This window comes from Cyanistes caeruleus, chromosome 1 (genome assembly GCF_971803275.1).
Source record: "Cyanistes caeruleus chromosome 1, bCyaCae1.hap1.1, whole genome shotgun sequence".
Taxonomy (NCBI): domain Eukaryota; kingdom Metazoa; phylum Chordata; class Aves; order Passeriformes; family Paridae; genus Cyanistes; species Cyanistes caeruleus.
Window position 1 is genome coordinate 47087236 of NC_141701.1, and position 18842 is coordinate 47106077.

The following is an 18842-nucleotide window of genomic DNA, read 5'->3' on the forward strand; positions in this document are numbered from 1 at the left end:
GCAGCACTTGAATCTGCCTCTCTCATCATAGTGCCCTGTCCTTTGGAAAGCAAAGGTGGCACTGCTGGCACTGCAGGCTCACTGTTGTGGGCTTGCTGAACTGAAGCAAGTGCAGCCTGGCCCACGGGGTTGCACTTTGCTGGGCTTTGTGAAGGTGGTTGCTGGGCCCCTGTAATCCCCAAGAGCAGCATGACTAGCATGGTTCAACCTGGGGACAGGATTGTGGGTGGAAGCAGCAAACCTCCTGCGGGTCACTGTTCCTGCATCTGGAGAAACCATCTTGCCTTGCAGCAAGGATGGTCCAAGCATTGTCCTCTTGAATTTGAAAATGCATGTGTATAGTGTAGTCCTTAAAGGCAGACTTAAACTGAGCCTTACTTAAGACTGATGGGGATTCATCTACCAGTGCCTTTGTTGGGGCTGACAGTTATTAACAGCTGAGCAGAAGCACACTTCTGAATGTTAAGCTGGCCCTAGACAGTACAATCATGCATGCTTCCTGATGACTGATCAGCTGTGGATCACTGTGGAGCCTTTGGATAACTCTGTTCTCTCACTCAGGCCCATCAGTAAATAAAGCCAAAACTCGTGCTGCACAAGAGAGGACCAGAGGTACAGAACGGGAGAGACTCCTCTACTTCTAGTTTTTAACAGTGTTCAGTGGACTGCTTGAACTGCGGCTTAGGCCCAACTCCTAAGAAGTGAAGCGCAGCAATGTTCTATGACTATCACACTGTAACCACCACAGACTTGACTCCTGCACAGATTCAACTAGAAGATACCAGCTGCAGCTTTGGACATAGCTTTAAACTCAGGAAATGCTAAGTGTGGCTCAAGTAACAGTATTACTAAAACTAGATGTGTTAATAAGATGACTAAAACACTTGTTTTCAAGAGGTTGCATCTTTTTCCTCCAGAAACCTAAACCAGCTGTAGTGAGAGTTGAATACCATTTTGTCAAATTGAGGTGATGTGTATGAGAATGGACTGCTCAACCACTGACACTAATTTTAAATGCAGGTCAATGCAATTTTTGTCTCTATTTTTAGGGGGAAGCCATCACAAGTTGTAATATTTTTAGTACTATTTGCCAAAATGTCTTGTATATACTTTATTATAAAATAGCAATTTTGTAGTTCAAAAATCTACTTAAATGCAATAAATTAAGTTTATACATTTCAGTGGAAGAGTCTTTCAGAATGTTGTGGGTTTCATGAGAGCTTGTTCTCCAAAAACTTGTTTGAAGAAGGTGACATGTTCTTCACAGTGCTCACCTAAGGGAGACAAAATAAAAGTTCATGTTCACTTTCCAACTCAGAAACCAAGATTGTGTAACACAAGATTGTGTAGTTTCACTTACTTTCATTTATTTGTACTAATTTTTATCTTTAATGCCTTTGACTACCAGAGTTGAACAAATAGAAAGCATTGGAATACTGAAGTATTTCCAGTCCTGTGACTGGTATTCTCAAGGTGAAGCAGATGTTTGATCTAGTTCATGTATCCAACCAGCAAGATTCACAGCTATGTGAATTGGATTTTGACTTTACTGTCAAAATACAAGAGCATGGGGTAGGATTCTGTGCCTACAGAAAGTCTGGTGATTACAAAGATATTGCTGGTGCAAGCTGTTTGGTTTGGCTTTTAAAGGAAGAACTGGAGCATAAAACAAGGCTTGAATTTTTGTAACTACTGGAAATAGACAACTGAACTCTAAGGTTTCCCAATCTGGTTGCTGACTTCAAGAGAAAGCACTAATGTGAGATAATGGCTCTGCTAAGCTAAGCAGTGAGAGCAAGTGCAAGTCAAACAGGTTCACCTGCAAGTTTATGTTTAGCCCAGCCTCTTTACTCCTGAGTGCAGCAGACAAAGGAGTAAGACAAATTAATTTAGAAGTGTGCTTAAAGGTGAGTATAAAATACAGGCTAATATGTGCCAAGAGTTTTATCATCTAATACAGACTCAACTGGACTGGAAGTGAAACAAGTCTTAGCTGTGTTTGCACAAGTGAGTATCTTGGTCAAACTGCTTATTGCTTACCTGGTGTGAAGCTGGGGTTTCCTCGTAACCGCTGGTTTCTTTGTTCAAAGAATCGGAATATGGTGTAGAAAAGCATCTCATCCTCTGCTTGTTTCGCTGCATCAAGGAATTTGCGGGCTGAAATGCTGTCATGTCCTCCAATACCCCTGATGAATCTCAAGGCAGCCAAAACTTGATGTTTGGACAACAGAACTTCCACTATTTCATCATTTGCTGTGGAAAGTCTCTGTGAAGTCAATCACAGCTGTAAGACAGTGTTTCTAATGCATGCAAATGATTGATGCTAGTTAATGACTTCAAGGTCAGGGAAGCTGTTTAACCAGTCTAACCCACATGGGACATGGACTTACAAGAGCCAGAAATGCTTACTTTTAACATGTCCAGTGAGAGCTGATGTGCAGGAGGGTAAATGCTTTCCAGGGACAGTAAGAGACAAGCCTAAGGCAAAAGTAGAAATTACCTTAAAATTCTGAAGGCTTCCCACCGCCCTCACTAGCATATTGGAGCTACTTGTCTTACATACCAAGGGCTTTGAATCACTGAGCACATGGTACTGCAGAAACTGATGGAGCATGTAGAACAAGTTGTGTTGAACAAGGGTTTTAATGACCAGCTCATACAAGTAGTGCTGTAAATGCAGGAAGACAATCAAAGGTATGTCTCTATATGTGCTTTTACAATCTAAAAGTCAATATTGTATAGAACTTACACATGTGACCAAAACAGGACTAAAACTGCATGTAATTTCATGGAGTGGGGCAACATACTTAGCATATCAGTGATTTACCTGAACTGCAATCTGGAACTGATTGAGAGAGCGAATGTATTCCATCAAAACAGCTATGGTGAATTTGTGAGGTGCTTCCTAGACAAAGAAGAAAGTGTTAGATGGAACTTCTGTTAATAACCCCATAAGAATAGGCATCAAAATACCCTAATCCTGACAAAGCTTCCTGCAGCCAATTTCAAGCTGTCAGCTTAAGTTCGCTGATCTGAGACTGCTGCCAATTTAGCCCTTAAATTTATTTCATTAGTCCTTAAAATTAACTTACCTTCTTCTCTGTAAAAACTGATAAAACATGTGTGTACATATCAGACTGGTCAATAACTGCTTGAGTGCGGACAGGACGTTTCAGGAGTGGATTACTTCTACTCAGGCCTGTTTCTACCACCTAGGAGGAAAAAAAAAAAAAGTCTTTTAAAAGGAAAACTGTAGTTTAGTACAGTTCTGAGTCAGTCTCAGTGTTTTCTGTTTCAAACACAACTATGAACATGTTAACGAGGAAATTCATATCTGTGGTCATATTATATTAGATGCATCTTGTTCAGTGGGGCTTTCAAATTAAATTTAAAACCACTTTTTAAACTTACATAAATACAGCTGCTCTTATATACCTCAAAGCCAGGAGATGAATCTAACTAACTACACTGACACAGGCCCTCATGTTAGAAGAGTTTTGAGTATGTGACTATACTCTGAATTAGCATTTGAATTTGGTACTTAAACAGAGCAACTGAGATGTATCAGGACTGCCTCTTATGCCATGATACAGTGTACAGTGAAATCTGTGCTTTGGAAATCAAGATAGTAGTTATTGATTCAGAGTTGCTTTTTCAGCTTCTGCCTTCTCTCTGCTTTCAAGCTCTGGGGTATGTTAACTCATCACTCTGGAGATAAGCTATGCAGCACCTCCCACACAAGTGTCAGGTGGAGGTCCTAATGCATTTTTTCACAGTAGGCTTTTAATTATGAGCCTGAGGCAATCAGGACCCTTTGGGGTAAGCCCAAATTCCCTAACTAGAAAGGAGCATGCCTTCACCTTGATGCCACCTGAAAAGCAAACAGCGTTGTCCTGTCTATGCAAGCTGCTAAAGTTAACATGGCTTACCATCGTATAGCTTTGCTCAGCTTCCAAGTACTTCTTATATTCCTGATTCAGTTTGTCAAAAACAGTTGCAATCACAGACAGTGATCCTCTTTCTGGCTCACTGAGCACTGAAAAGATAAAAAGAAATAACTATGAGGAGAAATAACCAGGCACCTGAATGTTGCCTTTTTCAAAAGGTGATCTCTATTCTCTACCTAATTTTTAACTTTTAAGAAATTTCAGTCATGTCAGGTGTATTTGAATTGAAGCGGGGGGAATGTTGAATTTTTCATGCTGTTAAATTCTTTCAGAATAGTGACTGAGAGTAGTTGAGGCAAATGAGATCCTAAGGACCAAGGCAGTTTCAGAGGTGATCGCAAATCTAAGAACAGCTAAACTAACTTGGGTGAGTATTTATTCAATAACCATTATTGTACTTTCAAGATACAGAAAACACACTTGAACTTACTTTGAGAGCATACAGACAGGATAACCATTTTGCATTCTTTTCTTTGGAGAAGGAAATCCATTAGTTTTCCTTTATCTAGCAAGAGGTTAACTACAGGCTCAAGTTTCACCTGAAGACTCCAGAGGTAACCTTGATTTGAAGGAGTAAGCAAAGTGAATTGCCTTGTACAGCACAGCCTAGACAATACAACTTTTCTACCCTTAAATGAAAACACATCAAGATCATTTATTTGCCTTTCTAAGCCCATATTTTAGAGCAGTATTACCCTTGAAAAGTTGTAGTAGAGATAGTTAATCCTCATGTATCACTACCAAGAGCAATCATCTTGGCATTACGTACCTAATAAGTCACTTCAGTTTTAAGCTGCTTTGTGCTCTGAAAGTGTAAACTAGCCATCCTGATATTGAATATTGTTTAGTCCAAGAGCTCACCACTTACCTTCACTTGCACTGATGATAATATCAGGTTGAAAGACAATCCAGGAAGAAGAATCTAAATGTTAAGGTTTTAACATCTATATTAACATTGATGCTAAACTCTTTCTCCTGAATTTATGTTACTGTAGAAAAGCAGATCCCATTAACATATTTCATTTACTGTCACTTCTACTTCTGAGGTTTTGAACCAAGTTCTTGGAATGATACCTTCAATTTTATGGTATACCCATAATTTCATACACATCTCAAATAATCAGGAAATGTGGTATACTAGACTTCAGTATTTAGAACTCTGTGAAAACAGTATGAGGCTATTATGAAGCATATTATTTTGTCTTGAAGTACATGTGCATTATCAGCTAAAACTGCTCTGTAAAGGAGTAACATGCTATCTTCTTCCCTGCTTGACACATAGAATGAGGCTCTTACTTTTTGAGAGGATTTAAAGGATACAGAGTTTACAGGGAACAGGAGCCTGACTTGTCACAGAAGCTGGGCCTGCAGAAAAAAATAACATCAGGTGAAGAACAGTAGTACTCTGGCAGCTCTCCTGTACCAAGTATTTTATACCAAAAAGTTAAGTATGTATTGTAACACTATAGCAACTAGTCAAAAAGATCCATGTGTGTAGCCAGATCTACAAAGAAAATCTCACACTGAGAAGGCAAACAAATCCTTCAAAACATGCTTGTTCTGTTTTTCAGCCAAATTAAATAATGCATGCAGAAATATTCCAGCTCAAGTACTGTAATTCTAAATACACGGACTCCATTTGCTGTATTTAAATATATACTCTTTAAATGGAAGAGTGGTTTGTACATTCTGATCCTAACCTTTGTTTAATACAAATCTTCATCTGTAGAGTTACCATACTTGCTATCAGATGTTAGAGCTTTTAATGTGTAATCTTTTTGTATAGAAGCATCTTTCTCTTCTACAAAGAGAACCTCACTGCTTTATCACCTGCTAGGAAAACTATGCTCAGGCTATTTCTATACTCCCAGCTGGAGGGTAACTACCTGCCACACTTCTAGGACTGGGAACAGAAAGGTAATCCAAGAAGAATCTAAGCATTTAAGTCCTAACATGGATTGTAGCATTATTTCTAAACTGGTCTCAAACTTGATTCTGAGCTTGTATTGTCTTTCAGCCTCTAACTTCCTAAGTCACATAGTCCTGACTTAAGCCAGAAAAGCATGAAGTGCTTTTGAGTACCCACAAGCTTTGAGAGCCATGGCCAAAAAACTCTCCCAACCCACCATTTTTCAAGTGTAAAAGCAAAGTACTATAGGAAGCATACACCTTAAACAGCAACTCTTCTGTGGTTGGCACATATTTGGAACAACAATTTCTGCTCAATTGCTTCTTACCTTCTTCCTTCCTCACCCTCTCAAATATGTATATGAAGTGTTAGTAACCAGCCTCCTAAAACCTGAAGCACTCCTGTATGTGAGCTGTTACATTTAAGCACTCTTGCTAAGTGTCAAGTTATTCATTATATAGTGGTCCTACCTGCTGCAGGTATTTGATAGGGTTGTATTGATCGAGGTGGAAGTACAAACTGATGGATGGTTGTAGACCCATCAAATTCTCCTTTTAGCTTGATGTCAAATATAACTGAAGTCTGCAATTAAAAAGAGGAAGTCAGTATTGATGAATATGAATCACCACCAATTTACATGCATTTTGTCTGCTTTTCACATTTCCATTTTGTATGCTGTGTTAGATGATTTGGGTTGGAAGGGATGTACTGGGGTTGATGATATTTTTCACTGATCAGGCTGCTCAAGGTCCCATCCAACCTGGCATTAAACCCTTTCAGTGATGCAGCATCCTGTTCCAGGGTCTCACTACCCTCATTGTAAAAAGCTGCCTCCCTTGCATCCCATCTAAATCTATCTCTCTTTTTGGTCTAAAACCACTGTCCCTAGAACTGTCACTACATGCCCTAGAAAAAAGTCTCAGTCTTTCTTGCACAACACATGACTTTGAGACTACATAGTTAAGGATGCTAGAAACTCAGAGGAAAATTGTCTATCTTCCTCTGATATCCTCCCACCATTCAGTGTTGTTCAAATCAAGTCACTAACACTCTTACCCATTACAGACCACCAGGGAAAGCAGCTTTGCTTTTAGTGCCAGTGAAACATCAATTACTGGTGTCTCCCAAGGGCAAAGTGAGTAATGTTTTCTGGGTTTCTATAGTCATGTTTATAGCTTGACTGAAATGCTGAGGAGGACGTGCTCTGGGTTAAATGCTAATGTGTAGAATGAACGTGAAATATAACTGAAACATCAACTAATCCTCCTAAGGAGGTAATGTGCCCCAATTCTTGAAGTTGTCAAAGAGAAGATAATACAAGAAGTCCAAGCCTTTTCACAAGTTAAGAGCAAAGTACCACTTTAGCTAAACCTCTGACCAAGCCTTGCTGCTACCGACAAGAAGTTTTACTTGTTACCAGATGTACAAGGTTTGTGTTCATAAAAGTTTTTAGAGAGCCAGGCCTTCAGACTAAAGAAGCATAAGTTTGTGTCACAGAAACATTATTATTCAAATGTTTGTGATATGATAAATTCCTCAGGATTAATAATTTAGTATCCAGTTTAATTCTCCTTCTTTGTATAATGCCTTAAAAGCCTACACAGTGTAGCAGCAAAGCATCATAAGAAACTGACAAGAAGCAAAAACAGAGTAAGAAAAAAGCAGGCATTACCAGCAGCCCTGATTGTGTGTTAGCCCGTCAGGAAAAAAGGATAAATTTAAATCTCTTACAATGTTATGGTTTTGCTCCTGCAAATACTCTGGCTTTTGGACAAGCTAAGCCCAAAGAAAAATAATTTCTAAATTAAATTATTAGGTTATTAAATTATTATTATTACCAGCCCCTAACTTCTCAAAGTTACAGCACAACACAATATAAATAAATCAGACCTCAGTATCCTGATGATGTACTACCACCAAGTTATCCACTACATTCAGTGCAAACTTCCCAGTTCTGTTCAGCTTTAAAATATGTGTCTTCTTACAGGAGCCCTCTCTATGGAAACAAAGAGAAATGAAAACTGGTCAACAAGCCTGTTTAGACCATAAAAGATGTCTTTTTGTCCTGGTTTTGCTGGGACTCAGTTTATTTTCTTCCTAGAAACTGGTACAGTGCTGTATTTTTTATTTAGTACGAGAATAACACTGATAAAAAACTGATGTTTTAGTTGTTGATAAACAGTGCTTACTCTTAAGTCAAGGACTTTTTGGTTTCCCGTGCTCTGCCAGCGAGCAGGTGTGCAAGTAGCTGGGCCAGGACAGCAGACCTGAACTGGCCAAAGAGATATTTCATACCCTGTGACATGATGCTCAGTATATAAAGTGAGGGAAGCTGGCCAGGAGGCTCAGATCAGTGCTTGGGACAGGCTGGGCAGCAAGCAATTGTTACTGTGTCACTTTCTTTTCATGGGTTTTATTCTCTCCTCCATGCACCTTTCATTACTACTACTACTAGTTTTTACTTTATTTCATTTTATTAAACTGTTCTTATCTCAACCTATGGGTTTTACCTTTCTCTGCTTCTCCTGCCCCTCCCACCCGGGGTTTGGGGAAGCAGCTGGTGGTATTTAGTTGCCAATTGGGGTTGAACCACAACACAGACACAGATATGAACTGCAACTAATGTTCTTCATTCTGCTTTTACCTGGGTAAGTGATAAAGCACTACTTCTGCTCCTGTACTGTTGGAAGTCCTTGAGTGATGCCTCAGGTAGAGAACATAAAGCTGCCCATATCTAACAAGACAACAGGATTAAAGCATTATTTTCAATTAAGAGTTCTACCAGTCTCTTAAAGTCAGGTAATCATTTAATTAAAAGTGAAAGATTAAACAGTACTTGATAAATCACAATGCATAGCCTATACTCATGTGAGTTTGGGACCTGTAAATGATTCCTTTATCAAAATATCAACTAAAATACGAAACATTCTCCAAACTTCTGTGGTCATCCAGAACAATTTCATATAAGACTTCTCCATTTGCTTCCCCTCCCCACCTTGCCCCAAGAGGGTTGTTTAGATGCTTTGTTCAAGGCATCTAAAGTGCTTTAAAAGAATAGCACTTTCCAAGGCATTTAAGTGCTTTAAAGCAACAGCACTGCTAAAACAAGAAACAAGTGCAACCATTGTAATGTCCTTGTCTTTTCCCAGCATTCCCAAACCATCACAGCTTCCCAAGAAAGACCTGATTCATTAAATACATACATTGTAGCCATAGCAATATCTCTTTCAGAAAGGCTGAGCTTGGATGACTTGGGTGCTGCAGGTAACTCAATTTCAAATTTTGATAGTTTTGACATGGTCCCACTCTGTTAAACAGCAAAACAAGAACTGTCACGACCTGAAATAGAAAAGGATGAGCCACCTTTGCCCAAACGCTATATCACCAGTGCCCCCACGAGGCAAAGGGCGGTCATAGTCCAAAAGAAACGGTTTTGTGCTTTCTTTCCTAAAAAAACCCCCAAGTGAGCCTTAATACACACTTCTGTAACTTCAGCAGCTTTGTTGTCTTGATTTTATGACTTCAGCTACAAAAATATTTCTATTTTAATTCATTCAAGACAAATTTGTATGAAAATCCCATGTACAAGTAGTCTGGAGATCTCAAACAGCAGCTCTCTTAACTTACTTTCCCTCTTCCATAAAAGCATATGCTCCAACTCTTAAATAACAGCTTCCTGGGAAGGAGAAAATATCACTACCACCTACCAGTCACAGTCTCTAGTTTCTGCCTTACACTTACAGCATATCTCCTTCCCTCTCTCATCTTCCTCTTTTCTATGGAATTTATATTTAAGCAAGTTTTCACAGTTTCTAAAGCTTCTACTGAAATTCACTTCCTATTCTTACTGATTTGCTCTTCAGTGTGAAGCGTGAATACTACAGAACTATTTCCTTTGCTGGATCTCTATTTTCAAATATCACTTATATACAGGACCTTTCTCAGTAGGTCTTTAACTTCAGAACACAAGATAAAAATTATTTAGCTACAACTTGACACAAAATGTGAAGGATGGGGAACCGTAACCTAAGTTGTTAGAAAGAAAACTGTGAAAGGCTCGTAGTTTCCTCCCAGCCACCTAAGGGATCATCATTTCAGGATGCAGTACAGACCCTACACAAGATTAACACAAACCAGGAAACCCATGTGAATAAGGTGCTTTTTAATCTCTTCCCTTAAACTGCCAGACAAGTTTTCCTAATCCATTGACAGGAGCAAGACAAATGCTGTAGTTCTTTTCCTCATTTGTAAAATCACCTGACTGCATGATTAACTGAAAACAGATTCTGGTTTTCACTACACACTTTTTCCAAGATAAAAAGAAAAATATTTTCCCAGTAACAATAAGTATTGCCCATAGGGAAAAAACCAAAAGATATAATTACTGTAGACAAAGCCCTCTCTGGCTTGGGACAACAGTTGTTTCTTAAGTGCTACCTTTTTTCTTTATTTCTTTTTAATCCAATATTTGGAAGGTTATAATCACAAGAGAAAGGCCCTTATTTTTTCTTTATCATGCTACAGAGAGCAAATGTTCATAGTAAAAGTAAATCATAAATACCTATTTAAGTGAAAAAAAAAAATCTTTAAAGACATTTAAGTTGTAAAATATTTAGTCACCACCAATTTTTTCTTTCCTTTCTCAAGTTCAACTGTCCAGCCTTGTCTGGACACACATCTTTCCAAAGAGCATGAAAGAAAGAGTGAATTACCTAATATTAAGCCATCACCTAGGAGCTACTTATAGATTTCCTTATTTTCGTACAAGGATGTAAGCACAAGAACCTCTTGGAAGAAATTCAAGCAATTCAAGAATATTCATCCAAATTCATCAGTTTAGGAAAAAATTAAAATAACAAGTTTGGAACACATCCCTTTACCTTGAAATAAAATGGCTGCAGGACATTGCCAAGGACAGTGGTTGAAAGAAGAATAACAGAGCTCTCTGGACAATACATGTACCAATTAACATTAATACTCTGATTCTTCAGAAGTTTTAAACTTCGTTTCTCTGGCAATACCTGGAAACACAGAATATTAGCATTAGATTACCACCAGGATTCCAACAGCATAAATGATAATGCACTGGAGCAAGGAATGTTAAGCAAGAAGCAGTTGTATGTAAAGACGTTTACCATGCTAGAGTTAAAAATCAGAAACCTGACAATTACAGCTGAGGCCCCACTTTACTGTAGCTGAGGAAATAATACACATCAAATCCTAACGAACTCTTAAGTTGTTGTGTTTTCCCACTCATCCAGATCTATAAGGGTACAAGTTCTGTGCATAGTGGAGAAAGTACCTAGCTTGATACAACTACTGAAGTTTTATTAAAAGTTCTTCTTACAGATATATATATTTTTTCCCCCTCAATCAGCAGGAAATAATGCTGCTTTTTCATTTACTTTCTTTAAGTACTAATTATTAGTAGCAGTAATTATGAGAAACATTGTGTCTTAGCTCCATGACTAAACTATTGGGAAGCGCACAACTTTTTTTTTTTTTTAAGGAAGTGTTTAAATATCCCTCATCATGAATATTAGAAAGGATTATTTATTCATCAGACATCTTTAAAAACATATGCAAAGGAAATTACACATTACACAGAGGAACTCAATGAGCTCAACACAGGAGAAAGCTGCAAGTTGCAGAAGGGTACTAGCTAGCCAATTATTAGTTCTTTGCCATCTTTTAAGCATTTACACATCTTCCCCAAAGCTGACTTGTTTTGCATGAAGTGGTATTTCACATTAGATTTAAATACTCATTTCCATACAAGCCACGACCATCTCTTAATCTAGAGTTCCCATGGCTTAGTGAGTACTCCTTTATACCAGCTCTTAAAACCTATAAATGATAAATTTACCCTGCCCTAAATATGCATTCTTCCTAAAAAAAATTTAAAAACGGTAGTCTGCAAACCAAATGGCAGAAATTGTTTTTTTTAGCAGTACACTTTCTCAGTTACAGAAACAAGAAAAGAATTCAAACTTTTACATCAAACATTCAAAAAGTTACATTTTCCAAATCTCTAGGCATGTCCTACGGGAACTATTTTTATTACCTGGTAGAATTCAATTCCTTGATCTGTGATGAAGACAATTTCTGTAGAACTTGTCCAGCAGAATCCTAGAATATTGGCATTCTTTGTCTTTTAACAAACAAGCAAATAAACACTCTTTTACTTGGAAAAATTAACTATTCAGGTAAGCTTATATTACTAAATGAAGAACATGAGACCAAAGGCAATTTAGGTACCCAATCTCTGGAGTTAATACTTTTGGCCAACCAGACACCCAGCATGCATCAGTCACTTTTATAAAGCATTCCCAAGCTACATATGAACATAATTACTGTATGACCTGGATTTTTGGCAGCATGTAAGATTTACAAGTTTATTATACAATCAAATTTTATTTTCACCTTAGATAAAACTAAGTTCCTCTGCTTCAAACTCTACTGCCAATTCAAGCAGTTCCTGACATGAAAAGCAGGAAAAGATGTTGAGAGAAACTAAAAACTAAGTGGAAAAATTTGCCATGACTTCACTCAGAATCTACTACTCTTACATGCAGAAGTTTCATTACCATAAAGGTTTTGCTAGAATGGTTTACTTAAACTCATAATCCTAAATAAGGAAGCAGACAGTGTTTCAGCTTTAAAGACTACAGGGATAAAAGGAACTGTGCAAATCAAATATATAAAAATTTTCTTTAGCATTCTATTACGTGAAAATGTAATTTGTTTTAGTTAAAAGTTGGAAAATACCAAACAATGACAATGGTACTTGTTCCTGGTAAATAATCTTCAAAAATTAGAAGGATTATTAAAAAATAGCAAACATAATATGAAAACTAGTAATAGCTTCCTATTACTGATTAGTGACATTAGGAAAGAACATCCACATTAACATATCTGGCATTAATATAATCACTGTCCACCATTTCTGTATCATCAGCATTCATCTCTTCTCCTTACCAAACCTTAACGTTTGTTACCCCCACAATATTTCTGCTGCCTCTAGGAAACAATTACATTCACAAGACAGGGAAGTCTTTTCTGGTATTGTTAACACCTGTTTGTTCACTCAATTTCAATAGACAGTAGTGCCTACATATCTCATTTCTCATTTAGTGTTTTGAAAGGTACCTCAATTAGTTCTCTTGTAGTCACCAGCCTAACATAAGTTTCACTTAAGCATATAAGCTTGGGACATTTAACTCACCTTACATTCCTGTGTGTATTCTAGCTGAGGGCTATCTGGAATAAAATTCAAAAAATCCTGCAAAAACACCCATTAAGTGTATTAGCAATTATGAAGCACAGACAAGACACATACATAGATATCAAAGAATATACATTAGTTTATCAAATTGTTTTGCATTAAATATATAGACCTAAGAAAATCTTACATTCCACCTCACCCTTGCCAGAGTTGGTTCCCCCTTACACTTTTTCTTTAAATGATGCTAGCAAGACAACAACACTGTCTGACCAGCCTCTCAGGATGATGGAGGAATTTTCACTACAGCTGTTGCTAGCCAACACACTTCTTGAACATTTGTCTCAAAGAATTTTACTCTGGAAGTAGAGTTCCAACTCCATTTCCCTAGGTACAGGGTGTAGGTTTCTTACCACACTCTTCAAAGTTCTCTGCACAGCCAGGATTTTGTTCCCCAAGGAAAATTTAATGCACTTCACTTCTCCTTTGTCCTCCATCCTATGGAGAAACAGAAGTTATGGAAATATAGTTTCTTAAAGAATATACCCTAAAAAAAGACAATGACAGAGTAAAAAAGTGTAATGCAAATGCTTTTGAATACAGATTATTACTCTTGCCTAATATAATATATTTTATATATTTTATATATTAATATAAAAATATAAAATATATTAATGTGTTTTAATATATTCAAAACCCAGACTGACAGAAAATGGCAGCTTACTCTTCAGAAGTCCTGAGCACATCAATTACAGAATCATGGCTAAGGTCACGTGAATTAACACCTGAAATCACTGCAAATGCTCATCTCTGTTGGCCTGTGATGTGGAACTGGAAGACCTGTGGGGCTATCCAAACCTGCATCCTCAGTTCTGTGACACCAGCATCCTGGAATCTGCTCCATTACTTCCAAAACTACTGCTAGGTGACACAGGCCTCCTTTCCCACAAGCTTTCCCACCAGGACACAGCCTCTGGAAGAACTTTTGACATTAAAAGGAGTGTGAGGCTGTCTTCACACCATTAAAATAAATAAAAAAAGTATTCTTACCAAGCATCAGCACAATTGACATGAATAAGGTATATAGTTCCTCCAGCATATGTTATTAAGTTAGGCCAAAGAGACAGTCAAGTATGAAAATAGTGGAACATCAGGAAGTTTACTAAGTATTTCCAGCTCTTTCAGGATTGACAAGTGTAATCGAATAAAAAAAGTAAAATAAACCCAGAAACTTTCAGAACAGGCCCTATGCAATATCCAAGAGATCACAATAAACACATCTTGATTACAGATTGCTTCATCCATATTTGGATTGATATGGAATAAATTAATACTTCCTTACATATGCACAGCAGAGTACAAAGAGCTATCACTCTGAAGAGTGACACATATAAAAATAATTTACTGTTGTCAAATTCAGAAAAAATGTTTCTTCAAGAAATGGAAGACATAGAAGAAGCCAATTCAGATGAAATGAGGAACAGAATGTGAGAAACCTACATCTAGGTTTGGACATTGTGCCTGAATCACAGACATCACTTGCTAAACTGTATCCCTGAATACAGCAGGATTCAGAACAGACAGTTCCTACATGCTGTAGGAATCGCTCTCATATGTATAGTGTGTTTTAATAAAAGACTGTTGTTTAAGAAAAAGAAGCCACAGCCTAATTACTTTTTCCCCCAGAAGAACATAGGAAGGAAAAAGCATACCCTCTTAATTGCAAGATTATATCTAAGAACAAATCAAAATATCAACACTACTTGCAAGTTTTATGCCTGAATTACAGTGGATCATGACTAAACACCACAGAATATGAAGATTGCATCATTCTATCCCAAGATAAAGGTGCCTTACCTGAAGGAAATGGGATTTCTATCCTCCAAACCTTTAACAACAACTCCTGTAGCTCCACCAGATCGAACAGCAAAAACCTAGAAAACGTTTTGAACATATATTTAACTCTTTCGAAGTCATAACTTTCACCTGCTTCCTCTTCTAAAAGCCACATCTTTTAATCTTCTTACTAGACACTAGTTTTTGTTCTGTGGATCTGCCAGTTCACACTGAAATAATCTGGAATTTGAAGTTTTCTTAGAGTTGCCAGATTGCATGGTACTGCAAGAGTCTTGTAGGCATACTCTGAACTACTGAGCAAGTTAAATCAGTAAAAATCTTTATAAGCCTTTATCTTGGTTCTGTTTCTTTTTTATTTTCCTAAGTCATGTACTAGTAAAAGTATCTAAAACATCAGGGCATTGTTTAAAACAAAAAGGAACTCAGCTTGGAGACTGGGAAGAGATGTAACTCAATGACCTAGAAGCTTGATCCTGTCAGAACATATTATTAAATAGGAATAATTTAACAGTAACCTCTAGATTTTTATGTATCTAAGTTTCAGCCAAAATGCCCTAGCAACTGAGAATTCCTTTAGCCCAACTTCACATATATGTGTACATAAACTTTACCTAGCTTAGAAAAAGAAAGTCAGGAAAATGCCTCATTGGTACTTGTACATGCAGCAGCACTAGGCACACCGAGATAGGGCTCAGGGTGACAGGGACGTAGTTCTGTAATATCAGCCATGCTGCCAGTCTGCTATGCTCAGGCAGGAAATACAGATGCTACATATTGCAAGCAAGTCCACAGCCTTACTAGAATGATAACTATTTAGTTTAACTATTTTTAGTATTATGGAGATATAAAATGAAGGCATCACCCTCTTAATCTCTGCAAGATAAGAAGATTGCATGAACAGGTCTCTCACATGCGAAAATGTCATTGAAATTCTGGTTACAAATGATTCAGAGACACACACTGGAAATCAAACTCTTTTAGATAAGAAGAAAACACAGAGAAATAAATTTACACTGAAAAATATGTATCTTTCAAGTGAGCTCTCAACAACCAGCTTCTATATAGTTATATCACATCCACACTATGATACAGTGTCTCCTGACAGGGTATTTCAACGGGCCCTCAAAGGTAATGGTTTATAAGCAGAAATACCTGGAAAGTGGCCCAGTGGAAAAGGACCTGGAGGTGCTGGATGACAGCAGTTGAACAAGAGTCAGCATGTGCCCAGGTGGCTAAGAAACCAATGGAATCCTGGCCTGTATCATCAGTAGCATGGCCAGCAGGAGCACAGCAGTGATTATCACTTGGCACTGGTGAGGCCACACCTCGAGTGCTGTGCTCAGTTCCAGTTCCCTCAGTTCAGGAAGGACATTGAGGGGCTGGGGCATGTCCAGAGAAGGGCAACGGAGCTGGGGAAGGGTCTGGAGCACAAGTCCTGTAAAGAGCAGGTGTGGGAGCTGGGGGTGTTTAGCCTGGAGAAAAGGAGGCTCAGGGGTGACTTTATCACTCCCTACAACCACCTGAAAGGAGGCTGTAGCCAGCTGGGTGTTGGCCTCTCCTCCTGGCAACCAGCAATAGAACCAGAAGCTATCACTTTAAGCTGCACTGGGAGAGGTTTAGGGTGGACATTAGGAAGAATTTCTTCCCCAAAAGGGTGATTAGACACTGTAATAGACTGCCTAGGGAGGTGGTGGAGCTACCATGCCTGGAGGTGTTTAAGGAAAGACTGGATGTGGCACTCAGTGCACTGGTCCAGTTGACAAGCTGGTGTTCAGTGAAAGGTTGGACTCAATGACCTCAGAGACCTTTTCCAACCTAAATGAGTCTGTAATCATTCTCAACAGAGTGCAATAGCAAGAAACACACCCCAGAGATACTGCTCCCCTCCCAAACATGCCACTGATCAGCTCCACACACAGGGCAATGTATACCAGCTATATGGGGAAGAAAGTTAGAAGGTTCTGACTCCATGAATGCTGAGGTAAAAGAACTGTTACAGGAATTAGACAATGGAATGTATCCACGTCTGTATAAGCCTCATGACAGCCTGTGGGTCTTTTAGCTCTACTGAGCTGAACTCTCAGGAGCCCATACAGATATTAAGGAGAACCTGCTTAAAACCACTAAAGCCAAAAAAAAGGCCACTTGGGGCTGTGCCACAAGGAAAGCTGTAATTATTCATTTTTTAAATTAATTTACTGAATTTCAGGAATTGAAAGGGGTGTGAAAAATTCAGGGAACTTAAGCTAAAAGCAAAGTGACAAAGTTTGCCAGTCATGTGGGGACACTTAGAAAAGAAAGGGAAAAGTGCTCACTCCGATGAATTCCAGAAAGACCTTACGGCAGTGAAAGTAAGGCAGGTGAAATCCAACCTAATAAATGTGTGAAGGAAAACAAACCCAAAAAACCCAAAATCTACCGCCTCTAGCACGATGACACCTCCTGAAGGAGAACAACCGTGCTTATGCCCTGCAGCCGAGGGACGGGAGGAAACCAAAGCCAAGACAGCGAGCAGCAGCGGGCCGGGCTGAGCCCACAGGCCGGGACCCGCAGCTGCGGCCCGCGGGAGGGCCCCGCCGCCCCCACCTGCTTGTTGGCCTCGTCGAAGAACACGCAGTTCACGGCGTTCGCCTTCTCGAAGTGCACGGGCCGCGCGCACAGCGCCAGGTAGCAGCCGCCGCCCTCCGCGCCGCCCTTCGCTCGCCCCTCGCTTTCTCCTGCTGCCGCTGCTGCCGCTGCTCCCGCCGCTGCCGGCGCCTCGTCCTCAGCCGGCACCGGCGGCTCGCGGCTCGCGGCGGCGGCCATTGCCGAGCCCCCGCTCCCGGGCGGCCGCTTCCTGTTTACACTCCCCTCGCGCGCGACGCGCACGCTCCCGCCTTAAAGGCGCAGCGGCCCGGGAGAGCGGATCCCGGCTGGAAAGGGCCCGCTGGGAGAGACCGGGAGCAGGAATATGTCCGCAGGTTCTGAGCACAGACCGGAGCTATCGATGGGCTTAGCAAATGAGAGCGGAAACCCGGGAAGCTGCAAAATCTGCTGCAGGAAAGGTGTGAATGCTGGCAAGGTGGTGGAAGCGAACCGCGTGGGATGAGTACAGAGTTACAATGAGGGACCACGTTGCAAATATTTAGGAGCGCACATATGAAAGGATGAAAATAAGGGAATTAAGGTGCCAGGATAAGCTCTGACTCTAACCAAGGTTACTTATCAGGGCACCGCTCTAGCTGGGAGGATTTATTCTACTTTTAAAAGCAAAGCTAGTGGGCTCTAAAATGGTTAGACAAGTAAAAACGCTGTATTTCTTAACCAAGTGTGGAGGCCACAGCAGCAGGATGGGGCTTTTGGCCCAATCTTTTATAGTGATTTTAAAACCAACCAACCAAAAACAAACCCAAAACTTTCACGTGGAGAAAAAAAGGAAACAACTGCTTCCAAGATCTGTCTTTATTTGTCCACAATTGCTGCATCATCACTGTCACTATTGATCCTTCTCCTCAGCAGGAAACTGCTTTTTAGTGGCTTGTTGTAAAATAGTTCAGGGAAAAAAACATTAATAAAGCATTATTGAAGTAAAAATCTGGCTTGGTCCTCATTATTTTTGCTGAACATATATTTTAGCTTGGACAACAAAACAGCAATGGGAATTTTTTTGTTAATGCGATGGCTAGAGCCTTACCTCACTAGCTGTATGCCCTACATCATGATCCAGAAATTGTGTAAGAATATAATTTATGTATTTGCTTATTGGTTTAGAAAGGAAAAATTAAAAAGAAGGGGGGGGGGGGGAAGACTAAGGTCATAACAATGTAAAAAGAAGTAATACTAAAACAGTAGCACAGTTTAGTATGAGAGAAATAGAAAATTTTAGTATCAGACACTAACACAGTACCATGCAAACAACTGTCGGATG

The 18842-nt window shown here is 39.3% G+C and overlaps 2 protein-coding genes across 4 annotated transcripts in view; one reads left to right on the top strand and one right to left on the bottom strand.

Moving 5' to 3' along the window:
- NPC1 (NPC intracellular cholesterol transporter 1) overlaps positions 1–1181 on the top strand; it is a 32628-nt gene extending 31447 nt beyond the window's left edge. For both annotated transcript variants that reach the window (XM_086890271.1, XM_023921122.2), the window contains exon 25: positions 562–1181. In XM_086890271.1, the coding sequence (XP_086746397.1) occupies positions 562–644 (83 nt within the window). In that variant the 3' untranslated portion in view covers positions 645–1181. The remainder of the gene's footprint in view (positions 1–561) is intronic.
- On the bottom strand, positions 1097–17803 carry RMC1 (regulator of MON1-CCZ1). 2 transcript variants are annotated; one of them, XM_023921244.2, is made up of 21 exons: positions 17355–17560; positions 16088–16370; positions 14936–15012; positions 13492–13576; positions 13082–13138; positions 11921–12007; positions 10737–10877; positions 9060–9163; positions 8501–8590; positions 7747–7852; positions 6327–6438; positions 5268–5312; positions 4816–4869; positions 4378–4506; positions 3930–4036; positions 3093–3212; positions 2828–2905; positions 2564–2668; positions 2410–2478; positions 2041–2266; positions 1097–1274 (listed from the first exon to the last, which is right to left on the bottom strand). In XM_023921244.2, the coding sequence occupies exons 4-21, from the start codon at positions 13573–13575 to the stop codon at positions 1195–1197; spliced, it is 1794 nt and encodes a 597-aa protein (XP_023777012.1). In that variant the 5' UTR covers position 13576; positions 14936–15012; positions 16088–16370; positions 17355–17560; the 3' UTR covers positions 1097–1194. The 2 variants fall into 2 exon arrangements, with proteins under 2 accessions (XP_023777012.1, XP_086746410.1); XM_086890284.1 differs by lacking the exon at positions 16088–16370 and having other exon boundaries at positions 17522–17803.
- Positions 17804–18842: the final 1039 nt, after the last annotated feature.

Coding starts and splice junctions, on each gene's coding strand:
- RMC1 (XM_086890284.1), bottom strand. CDS start 17,740: ATGGCCGCCGCCGCGAGCCGCGAGCCGCCGGTGCCGGCTGAGGACGAG. Junction 8,591..9,059: donor GATATTGCTATGGCTACAAT/GTATGTATTTAA, acceptor TTGTCTTGTTAG/ATATGGGCAGCTTTATGTTC. Junction 5,313..6,326: donor CTATCAAATACCTGCAGCAG/GTAGGACCACTA, acceptor TTTTTTCTGCAG/GCCCAGCTTCTGTGACAAGT.